Source organism: Ipomoea nil, unplaced genomic scaffold (genome assembly GCF_001879475.1).
Source record: "Ipomoea nil cultivar Tokyo-kokei standard unplaced genomic scaffold, Asagao_1.1 scaffold0980, whole genome shotgun sequence".
In the NCBI taxonomy this organism is placed as follows: Eukaryota; Viridiplantae; Streptophyta; class Magnoliopsida; order Solanales; family Convolvulaceae; genus Ipomoea; species Ipomoea nil.
Genome location: NW_017617408.1, coordinates 2,585,523 through 2,597,742, shown reverse-complemented (window position 1 = coordinate 2,597,742; position 12,220 = coordinate 2,585,523). Strand labels below are relative to the sequence as shown.

The 12,220-nt window shown below is 39.3% G+C and overlaps 1 protein-coding gene across 1 annotated transcript; it reads right to left on the bottom strand.

Annotated features, from left to right (window-relative positions):
* Positions 1–370: 370 nt before the first annotated feature.
* Positions 371–2,125, bottom strand: LOC109179810. Its single transcript, XM_019329290.1, has 2 exons — positions 1,098–2,125; positions 371–911 (listed from the first exon to the last, which is right to left on the bottom strand). Exons 1-2 carry the CDS (start codon positions 2,123–2,125, stop codon positions 371–373), a joined length of 1,569 nt encoding a protein of 522 aa, XP_019184835.1.
* Between the last annotated feature and the right edge of the window lie 10,095 nt (positions 2,126–12,220).

Genomic DNA, 12,220 nt, shown 5'->3' with positions numbered 1-12,220 from the left:
AAACTTGTCAACCACCGAGAGAATAATTCTGAGTTGCTATTCAGAAGCTTCACCGAAGAGGATAAGGTCGTCTGCGAAGAAAAGGAGAGAGATGTTCGAGCCCCCACGTGCTACTTTGTAGGGTTTCCAACTTCCAGAACTGACCTCCTCTTGAATTGCCCAAGAGAGGGTTTCCATAGCAAGAATAAACAAATATGGGGCCAAGGGGTCAACTTGTCTGGCCCCCCTACCCACCCCAAAAGCGGGGAGCTTACCTCCGTTCCAATTAATAGATATAGTGCTTTCTTTGAGAGAGAACATGATCAGGGAAATCAGCCGATTAGGGAAGTTAAACTTGCAAAGGACCGACTCTAGGAACCCCCAACCCAGGCTATCGTAGGCCTTGTGGATATCCAATTTGAGTACCATGAAGCCCTTGTCCTTTAGACATATTGTGAACAACCTCTTGAGTCATAACAACATTATCAAGAGTAGATTTTCCTGGGAGAAAGCTGTTTTGGAACGGGCCCACCATTTTCTTCATGACTGGTCTGAGCCGGTTGACAAGGACTTTGGAGACAATCTTGAAGATCACATTAAGCAGAGTGATTGGCTTAAAATCCCCTGCATTTTCTGGACAATTTTTATTGGGAATCAAAGTCATGTAAGCTTCCAACATTCCAGTTGGAACGGTACCTGAAATGAGACATGAGATAACGAAATTCGTTACCGAGTCACCTACGATATCCCAGTAATGCCGGTAGAAGGCTGCTTGGATCCCATCCGGGCCCGGGCTCCCAAACCGTTTCATGCCGAAGACAGCGTGGCGGACTTCACCCACCGTAGCATGGCGGATCAAACTTTGTGCCTGCCTGCTATTGATATTACGCCCGCTCCTAAGGGTAGGAGTCTCCCTCGTTGCGTCTTGGTTCCTGTTAAAAAGGCATTTAAAATAGTTAGTGATATGGTCTTTAATGATTTAGGGATCGAAAATCCACTCACCGTTAATTTTTAGCATGGTGACCCTCGAACGATTCCTTCTAACCAAGGTCGCCCAATGATAGAAGGTAGTATTTTTGTCACCATCTTGAATCCAGTCTTTACGAGATTTTTGGTACCAGAAAACCTCCTCTTGTTTCAAGGTATTATTGAGATCATTAAGAAGAGCTTTTTCGAGCCTTAACAACCCCCTATCAGAACTGTAGTTGGGCGAAGCCTGGATCCCCACTATTCTTGGTAGCGTGTTTTTTTTCCTGTGAAAGATATTCCCAAAGGTTTTGTGATTCCTATCTTTAGACAACTTAACCACGTGATCAATGACGCTTGAGATATTATCTGAGAATGAGCTCCAGGCTTGATGCCAGATTCCTCGATAGTCATCTCTCAAGAGCCAAACCGCCTCAAACCTGAACGGTCTCTCTTTCTTAGGTGGTGGAGTACCCGCGACACTATCAAACTGAACAGGATGATGGTCCGAATGAGTACAAGGCAAGATGTGGGCTTTTCCTTCAGGAAAGGACAACTGCGCCTCCATATTCCAAAGAACCCAGTTTAGCTTCCTTCTGAGCGTGACCCTCTCCCCCACTTTCATGTACCATGAGAATCTGGACCCAGAAGTCCCAAGATCCATGAGGCCGCAGTCATTCATCGCGTCCAAAAACTTATCAACTGAACTGACAACGATCTCCCCAGTACCCCATTTATCTGATTGCCCTGAGATGTCATTAAAATCACCGAGGACGATCCATGGGTCTTGAAAGGAAGTAGAGTAGTCTCTGCAACCCCGCCAAAAAATTTCTTTCGCCCTACAATTGGGTCTAACATAAGCAAAGGAAATTCGAATGTTTTTACCATCCCGCCGCGGAATCAAAGTATGGATGGTATGTGAGTTGTGCTCGACCACAAAGAGCGGAACACGGTCTTTATTCCAAACTAAGAGTAAACCTTCCGCAAAATTGAGAGGATCAGCCATAAAGGAAGAGAAAAAGCCAAGCTTATCAGCCATTTTTAGTAAACCATCAGCCCCCTTAGTTTTTGTTTCCAAGAAACAAAGCGCGCCAACATTCGGCGTTTTCAGGAGATCCCTAGCATGCCGCCTAGTACTACCACCCCTCACACCCCTGCAATTCCAAGCGATAAAAATCATTGAGCAATAACAGAAGTGGAGGGATCAAGATTACCGCTTTCCTCCGGAGCGCTATTCAAGTCCATAGGTTGGACCATGCCAGGGGAGGGGTGGCCAAAGATGAATGTGCCAGTGCTAGATGAAGCAAGCCTCGATGTCGCAGTGATGGAACCTCCGCCATGAGTGTTTGCATTATTTGAACCCTTATTACTCCTCTTAGAAGGTCCCTTTTTACTTCCAGACGAGCTGGCTTTGTCCTGTTTTCTAGAGTCCTTTTCCACACGTGTTACTCCCTGCATGGCAAAAATATACTTAGACTGATTTAGACCTAAAGGGGCCGTATCCTTACCAGACTCAACAACTGGTGTTTTGGTGTTTCCTTGGTCGTTCGATTGCGCCGACGAGACCTTGTCGCTAGTAAGGGGTTGCTCTGAGACCTCTTGCAACGCTGAAAACATGTTGGAAGATTGATCCAGGCTCTTTCCTTTTCCCTTCTACTCCATATTAGTCGGCTTAGCTGATGACTTTCCTTTGTCCATTTGCGTGGCCTTGGGAGGAGCTTTCTTGGCTTGCTTTCCCTGATTTGCACGTTTGTCTTGGACAATCATCCATTGGCCATACCTCTGCATCTCAGTCAGAGGTTGCGTAGCAATGGCGACCGGAGTCTGAGTTTGCTGTACAGTTTGCTCCATAGGGGCATCAACTTGTTGTTCAGACTGCACTGCAGTCACCGGAATGTTCTTTGGGCAGGCGTTAGACCTACGCCTTACTTCACCACACTCGAAACAAATGGTGTGCAACCCTTCAAATTCCACCTGTTGAGTCATGTCTTCAACGATGATCACTGATACGAGTGGCTTATTGAGATCGATTTCCACAGCAGCGCGAGCGAATCGTCCATTTTCTGTTCCAGTGGTGGTTTTATTGAGTTTCACCAGAGTTCCCCACTTGAGTCAAGATCTGTCGGATTAAATCTTCACAAAACAATTCCAATGGGAGTTCCGACAACCTTACCCATACCATCGTCTTTTCCACTGTGGCCTTCGCTGGTTTGAACCTCGGTGTCCACCGTTGAGGCACCACATAGTGGTTGGCTACCTTGTAGGGGTCGCCGACTAGGACGTTCATGCAATCGCTAGCCCGATCAAACTGGGCGACATACCAGTTATATCCCAAATCAATCAGTTGGAATTTCCCCTCAATATTCCACATCCTGGACAGGCGATTGAGGAGAAAATTGAACGCAATATGCTTACCAAGGAACTTGAGCGTTAGGGCGTTTCTCCATGGCTGAACGATCTCTTTGCGGAGTTCCTTCGAGAAAGTGACCACCGGGAGGCCCAACGGGTTCACCGGAGGAACAACTTCTTCATTCAAGACTGCCAACACCTCGTCACTAAGCCAATCATCATTGTCAGCCTCCATCATCGTATCATCACTGATGTCGGAATAGCCGTTACTGCATCGGCAAAGGATCTCTTCGTCGCCCTAAACCGTTTGAAAGTCCTCCCTGGGTCGCCATTAGGCGGGGCGCCGGACACCGGCGGAGGATCCGCCGGAGTCTGCATGCGGAAGGAAAGAACGTAAAAGGTGGATCGCTCCCAGACTTACCAAAAAAGGTCAACGGTCGAGTGTGTTTTTTCCTTCAAAACCCATGACTATGATTGGTATATGACTATATGAGTTCACACGTTTTATACATTATTATTGGAGTTTTTTCCCATTTTGGTCCTTTGACTATCGTTCATTCTCAATTTTGCATTCCGACTTTTAATTGCACCTAATGTGGTCCCTTGACTTTAAAAAAATTACCCCAATTTGGTTCTCCATCACATTTTCCATCAACCAGCTGTTAAGTTTGGGGGTATTTTGGTTCATTCATCTACTGCGCGGCTAAACTAACTGTTGTTCGTCCCTCCATCGTGTTCCTATTGTTTGATGTTCAGAAAAAAACTCCAAATCAAAAATCAGAAGTCCAAATACAAACCAAAAAAATCCCCAACTTATATGATAAACCACCTCCACAAATGTTAAGCCTCTCCAACCATTTCTTGATAGAAAAATACTCACCACCTATTCAAATCAAACACTTTTCTTTTAGTGATATAAGCAAAAAATGAAAAGTTCATCAAATAGTATTTCCATTGAAAAGAAAAGATATTCACACACCCAGACCACATTAAGGTTAGAGAAGGCATGATTTACAACTTGAATCAGGGGAGGCAGGAGAGCAAGGAATAACCAGAGCAAAAGTAATAACAACAATCAGCTAAAAAACTCAGCACTGCAACTCAATAATCATCCAACCAAGCCACATACCAATCAAAATTCAATCCCTCGAATACAAACAGATGGCACACACATACAGAAATGCATAAACACACACTCTCGCTGCCAAACGCAAACACTCAAATAAAAAAAAAAAAAAAGCCGAAGGGAAACGGAATGCTCTTCCTGTTGAAGATTAGCCATGCAACAGAGTAGCAGACGCCAGACGGAGAATACTAAGGCCGGCCGCCAGTGGAGCTGAGTGGAGACTGGATAATCGGCGGTGGAGAGGTAGAGAGACAGTTGAGTTGCAGGGCTTAAGGGCGAAGGATTATATATTAACTAGACCCAAAGTAGATCTCCTCGTCCCTCAAATTCTGGATGCGCCAAAAAAGCACACGCTCCCCCGCCACCGCCGCAATCCCTTCAAGAATCGGAGATTACTCACCATCTCCTCCTCCCTTCACCTCCTCACAAACCGAAAAAACCCCAAAAATTCCGGCACTCTACAGCGACGGCGACGGCCCATCAACCTATTTCGCAATTGGAAACGGCGAAATCGAGTGGAACGATTGCATGTCATTAAACCCCCGGAGATTTACCCCCATCTTCTCCTCCCTTCACCTCCTCACAAATCGAAAAATCGCCAGAAATTTCGGCACTCTGCGGCGGCCGCCCAACCTGTTTTGCAACTGGAAACGGCGAAATCGAGTGAAAGATATGGAAATGAGACGAGGAACTCAATGTTGTTGTAGTTGTTGTGCAGATAACTCAGAGAGAGAGACAACAAGAAAATTGTTTGATTTGGGTTAATTTGTGACCGGAAGACAAAAGGAATGACGGACGGTGAAGAGTAGTTGTAATTTCCCTAGAAGGGTGTGAATGGATCAAAATATTCCCGAACTTAACAGCTGCTTAATGGAAAATGTAACGGAGTATCAAATTGAGGTAATTTTTTAAAGTCAAGGGACCACATTGAGTGCAAATAAAAGTCAAAATGCAAAATTAAAAATGAGCGATAGTCAAGGGACCAAAATGGGAAAAAACTCTTATTATTGAAAAAGGACAATGATTGTTTATGCCATTTTCTTGCCCCTAGTATTCATAGTTGGTGGTACTAAATTAAAACCACTCACTAAATTAAATTGATTGAATAGTCAAGAGTATTTTTATTGGTGAAAAATGCATTCACAAGATGAGTTATAAACAAAATTGGTGAAAAATATAGGGGTGTCTAGCACAATTTTGGAAAAATTGCAATTTTTTGTCCTAAAATTATAAAATAGTAATATCGTTCGTATGGGCAGCTCAGTTGGTCATAAGGGTAAAGTTTGGGAAGAATGATCAAAGATCGAGTCTCACCAGTAACAGTGAGGGGTGGTTAAAATAGTAATATCCTCAATTTTGTTGTCATAATTAATTTCCATCTCTATAAATTTGAAGACCAAAATTAAGGGTCTCTTAGAGTTCAAATATATATAGGTAAATGAAGTAAGTTACAAGATGTATGTGTCTCAACTAATGAAGTAAATTACAAGATGTATGTGTCTCAACTAACATAAAGATTATTTAGTTGTATGCTAGTAAATTACCAAGACTATGTGGTCTAATGGTATCCGGGTTGGACTTCCATTTGGAAGGTTACGAGTTCGAGCCTAAATAGAGGCGTTATTGGTTCTTTGTGTTTCAGTAGGTTGAGAAAGTATATGAACAGTGTAATAGTTTTTTTGGTCCTTGGTATAATTAGGATTGAGTATTCAGTTGGTAATTTCCATCTCCATGTTGTATATATAAGTGAAGTAGTGTGCTTTCAAATCTTACCTTATAATTCTCTTTTTCTCTTAAATGTTGTAAATCCAAAGTTTGGCCAAAAATGTAGTTCTCTTATCTCCATATAACACTAGAATTATTTTTTTAAAAAAAATTATTGCAATGAAAATTAAGTCAGGCTATGTGTTTTAACCATTAAATTGTGAAGTTAGAGAGCGACTTAAGAACAAAAAAAGGAGAAATGTATTGTGAAATTATATTAGTAACTACTTGATTGAGTAGGATTTTAAGAATTAACAACAAACTTTGTTTTGTAGGTAATAACCCCCCCCCCCCCCCCCCCCCCCCCAAAAAAAAAAAAAAGGACTTCAACCATGGAAATTTAAAGTTTTAAGACAATTATAAATTCTATGTGTACAATTGCAATCACTATTGTCAGGACCACACTATCAAATAATGTACATTCAGTACACAAATAATGTAGTTTAAGTATATTAAAAATGTACATTATATTAATGGGAAATACATTATCTGAGTATTGAAAATACATTATTTTGTATAATGTACATTCAGTACACGAATAATGTAATTTTAATATATTAAAAATGTACTTTTGTTATGGTCTACACAATACTGTGTAGACCAATAATTTGCCGTACAATTGCGTTTTGGGTACTTTATATAAGCAAATAGAGTTAATTCCACCAGAGGTCCATTGTCTTTGGTGGCAATTCTAAATTTAGTCCCAGACTATCGTTTTTGGACACTTTTAATCCTTCTCATGATTTTTTTTCTATTTTTAGTAAGGGAATTTTTGTCTCTTCATATTTTTCTTTTGTTATTTTTCCAGTTTCAACTAATTTAATTGGTTTAGGACTTTACTAAAAATTGGTAGAAAAATATGGTTACTAAAAATCAGAGGTTACCTAAAGTTCTAAACCAATTAAACTAGTTGAAACCGGATAAATTACAAAAGAAAAATATGAAGAGACAAAAATGCCCTTACTAAAAATAGAAAAATCATGAGAATGACTAAAGTTCTAAACCAATTAAACTGGTTGAAACTGGAAAAATAACAAAAGAAAAATATGAAGAGACAAAAATGTCTTTACTAAAAATTGGTTGAAAAATATGGTTACTAAAAATCAGAGGTTACCTAAAGTTCTAAACCAATTAAACTGGTTGAAACCGGAAAAATTACAAAAGAAAAATATGAAGAGACAAAAATGCCCTTACTAAAAATAGAAAAAATCATGAGAATGACTAAAGTTCTAAACCAATTAAACTGGTTGAAACTGGAAAAATAACAAAAGAAAAATTTGAAGAGACAAAAATGTCTTTACTAAAAATAGAAAAAATCATGAGAATGATTAAAAGTGTCCAAAAAATGATAGTCTGAGATGTAAAATGATAAAAACGATAGTCTGAGACTAAATTTGAAACCACCGTCAAAGATAAGAGACTTCCCGTGGAATTAACTCTAATCAAATAATACAATAGTTCAGGATTATGCTGCATCACTGACCTATATGTATATAGAGCTATTTTTTTTTATTCTTTTTTTTTTTTTTTTTTTTTTTTTTTTTACTCTTCATCTTAAAAGAATATGAATATTAAACTATAACTATTCTAAGAATATATTATGTTCTCTTTGCTTAAACCAAACCTTATTTGTTGTAACACAAATTTTAATTTCCTATTCTAAATCTAAATTATTTTAATTAAAATATACATTTTACTAATTACAAGTTGATCTATTATGTATAAGACAAAATTCTCACTACTTTAAGAATTTTAAATGCAAAATTTTTATTAACTAATCAATCCTATAGGGGGGAATTAATATTTTAAAATAACAATGAGAGTTTACAAGATAAATAGTTCATATATAATGATAATTCACGTCTCAAGCATATACACAAGAGAAACTTATAAATTCGTATGCTATAATTTCACTGTAACTTTTTAATTACTCTTCATCAACCTCAGTAAGCATATTATGATCATGTCATTTTTTTAACAAAAAAATAAGTTAAGTTTTACTAACTCATCAATATTGAATTAAGAAGACTAAATTTATTTTAATATGAAAATTGTTATGACATAATTTTTATTCTAGATTATAATTATCTAGAGCAATACTTATCTTTACTACTACTTTTATTACAAGTTAAATATACTTTTTGAAAAGGAAAACGAAAATAGCATTAAGCAAAACTCAAGTCACGGGTTACAACTGTAGAAATAAAACGCGGACCTGAAACACACCAGGTCATACTAGCAATAATAAAGAAAGCATAACTAGCTAGAAGATGAGCTGCAGTATTAGCAGTTCTGCGAACATGACAAAAGGTGACATCACTAAAAGCCGAAAGCAAGACTTTTATATCCTCGAGCAGCAAACCAAAAGGCGACCTACCCGGTCGGTCGCCTATTACTTTTATTGCCGGAGATATTGGCAGAGTTGGCTGGAATGTTGATCGGAACCCTAGTAACCTGTGATAGCAGGTCACTAACTGATTTTTGGACTTCATTGCACCAAAATACAATGTTGATGGGTTTAATTGTTACTTTATAAAGTTTATGGACCTAATTGACTTTTTAGGTAAAGTTCGAGGGCTTATTTGACATTTTTTCCCAAAAAAAAAGTGTCACTTTTCAAGATAAAAGTACCACTTTTTAATAATAATAAAAAAGTGCCCCATCATTTTTTGCCCATTCACTAAAGGAAAATGCTACATGTACTCCCATATTATTGTACTCACAACTTGTACTCTCACACACTAAATCTTGATGTAGACACTGTTGGGAACATTTAAAGAGGCATACTTTAGTTTGTCTCTTTGTCCCACATTGAAAGACTAGCTCACATTTTCTCACTATTTAAACACCAACTCTTTCTTTCACACCTTGATCTGAGAATTCTCGCCTGAGCTGTAGAAGCAGGTTCCATCCTGCGTATCTGTGTGCCTAATGTTTTTAAGGGAGTGTTTATAGAACACGACGCAGATACTATCCTACTAAACACAACATCCTTCATCCAGCTACATAAACAGCAGCAAACCACCGTCTGCGACATTCGAATCTCAAAATCCAACAGTTAAAAAACATTTGCTTCTAAAAGATGTCTCAGACCAACACCACCTCTGATGTTACTCCTATTGAACCACTCACGGGTGGCTTGAATTATAAGAGGTGGGTTGCGAAGGTTTTGATGCTGTTAGAATCCAAAGATGTGGATTACGTTATTTTTGAAGATCCTACCAACTTTGCTGAGCCTGCAGTGCAGTCACCTGCGCAATCTACAACACCAGTGACCTCCAAGGATTCGACTGATCCTAAGTCGACAACTGCTCCATCAGAATCGACATCAACCACACTTGCGTCTGCACAGGTTCCTGCGATTTCCCAAACAACTCGCTCGAAATATGGGAGGGATAATAAAACAGCTCGCGCAACCATACTGCAACGAGTTAATAATGCGCTGTTCGACATGTTCGCACCGCACAAGTCTGCGAAATTGATCTGTGAACTACTGAAGCAAAAATATGGTGTTGATGACGTTGGAAGGCGAAAGTACGCTGTGAATCGCTGGCTGCACTTCAACATGACAGACGCTAAACCCGTCACTGAACAGGTACATGACTTCGAGAATCTTGTAGCTGATATGAAAGTAGAAGGGGCTTTGGTGAATGATGCCTTTCTGACTGACTCGTTGGTTGACAAATTGCCTGATTCGTGGCTGGACTTCAAGAACAAAACGAAGCACGAACTGAAGAACCACACTCTACAGGAGCTGATCAATACTATAAATATTGAAGAAGAAAACCGTATGGTTCAAAAAGCTGGTAATTTTTCTGACAACCTTAAAGCTAATGTGGTTGAAACAAGTGGTGGTTTTGATAGGTCAAAGACTGGCGAAAGTGCCAGAAACCAAAAGAAGAACTCGAAACCAAACAACAACAATCGTCCAAAAAATGAGAAAATTTAGAAAAAAGGAAGAAACAACACTGAGTGCTACGTTTGTGGAAAAAGAGGCCACAAAGCCAAGCAATGTTATCACCGGAAGGGTTCCACAAGTGAGACTGGTCAAAAGCCAACCCAGGAAGGGCCAAAGAACCAAGCAAACTTGGTGGAAAACACAGAAAACACAGAAAACACTAAAATGGTAGCAGCGGTGATAACCGAGGTCAACCTGGTGGGAGACCCAGATGAGTGGGTTGTGGACACGGGAGCATCACGCCACTTCTGCAATAACAAGGACCTGTTCAAAGTGTTCGAGCCCAACACCGAAGGTGAACAAGTGTTTATGGGGAACTCTAGCATTTCTAAGATAAGTGGTAGAGGAAAAGTAGAGTTAACGCTTTATTCTGGGAAGCTTCTGTTATTGCAAAATGTGTTTTATGTCCCTTCCCTACGTAGAAACCTTATTTCCGGAGGCCTACTCAATAAGGCTGGAATAAAAATGGTTTTTGAGTCTGACCGTCTGGTTCTGACTCACTGTGGGAAATATCTGGGAAAGGGATATTTGCGTGGAGGCCTTTTTGTGCTAGATGTTTCTGTAGCTAGAAATAAACCTGTTTTAGCTGGTTCAAACAATTGTGATGTCTTTGCAAACAATGCTAATAATAAAGCTTCTTCTTCCGCTTATATAGTTGTTTCATTAAATCTATGGCATGATAGATTAGGACATGTTGGTACAAAATGCTTAAATAGACTGAAAAGCATGAATATGTTGCCAAAATTGTCAAGTGATGCATGTACTCAATGTGAAATTTGCATTGAAGCTAAGTTTGCTAGAAGTTCCTTTTCAACAGTGAATAATAGAACATCAACTGTTTTAGAATTAATTCACACTGATTTAGCATACTTCAAAACCACTGAAAGTCGAGGTGGAAAACGTTATTACATTACTTTCATTGATGATTTTTCGCGTTTCACAAAACTTTACTTGTTAAGATCAAAAGACGAAGCCGAACAAAAATTTGTAGTTTTTAAAAATGAAGTAGAAAACCAGTTAGACAAAAAGATTAAAAGGCTCCGATCTGATAGAGGAGGAGAATACGAATCAAAATCACTAAAATTACTATGTGAAAAGTCTGGCACTATTCATGAATTAACAGCACCATATACACCTCAACAAAATGGCATCGCTGAGAGAAAAAATAGAACTCTCAAAGAGATGATCAATGCAATGTTGATCAGTTCAGGTGCTCCGGACTCTTTGTGGGGGGAAGCGGCTTTAACAGCAAACCACATTTTGAATAGAGTACCGCATAAAGGGTTTGAAAAAACCCCTTATGAACTGTGGAAAGGGCATGCCCCTAACCTTAATTACTTTAAGGTGTGGGGCTACTTAGCCAAAGTAGGACTACCGTCCTTCAAGAGGCCAAATCTGGGGTCTAAAACCCTAGATGCCATTTTTGTTGGTTATGCTGAGAACAGTGCTGCATATAGATTCCTGCTCTTAGAAAATCATTCAATGTGTGAATCTAGAGATGCCACCTTTCTTGAAACCTCATTTTCAATGAAAAAGGACTATAACAAAAGTGATGTCAGCTTGTACCAAAATTCTCCTCCTTTACCTCCTAGTTTCACAAGTAACTCTGAGGAGCCTAGAAGAAGTAAAAGGCCTAGAATAGAGAAAAACTTTGGTTCTGATTTCGTGACTTACATGACAGAGTTAAAAGACCTGAATGAAATTTGTGATCAGTTCATATGTCAATTAGTACTAGAAGAAGAACCAAAAACCTTTCATGAAGCTATGCGCTCAGTAGATTCCACGTTGTGGAGAGAAGCTGTTAAAAGTGAATTAGACTCTATACAGTCAAATCACACATGGGAGTTAGTAAATCTACCCAAAGGCTGTAAGCCCATTGGTTGTAAATGGATCTTTAAAAGAAAACTAAGGCCAGATGGGTCTGTAGAAAGGTTTAAAGCCAGGCTAGTAGCTAAAGGCTACACTCAGAGATTCGGTGAGGACTATTTTTACACATACTCACCAGTGACAAAGATTGCAACCATTCGTGTTCTATTTGCTTTGGCATCATTACACAGGTGACAGTTCACCAAATGGAT

Coding starts and splice junctions, on each gene's coding strand:
- LOC109179810 (XM_019329290.1), bottom strand. CDS start 2,125: ATGATTTTTATCGCTTGGAATTGCAGGGGTGTGAGGGGTGGTAGTACT. Junction 912..1,097: donor AAACAAGAGGAGGTTTTCTG/GTACCAAAAATC, acceptor CCTTTTTAACAG/GAACCAAGACGCAACGAGGG.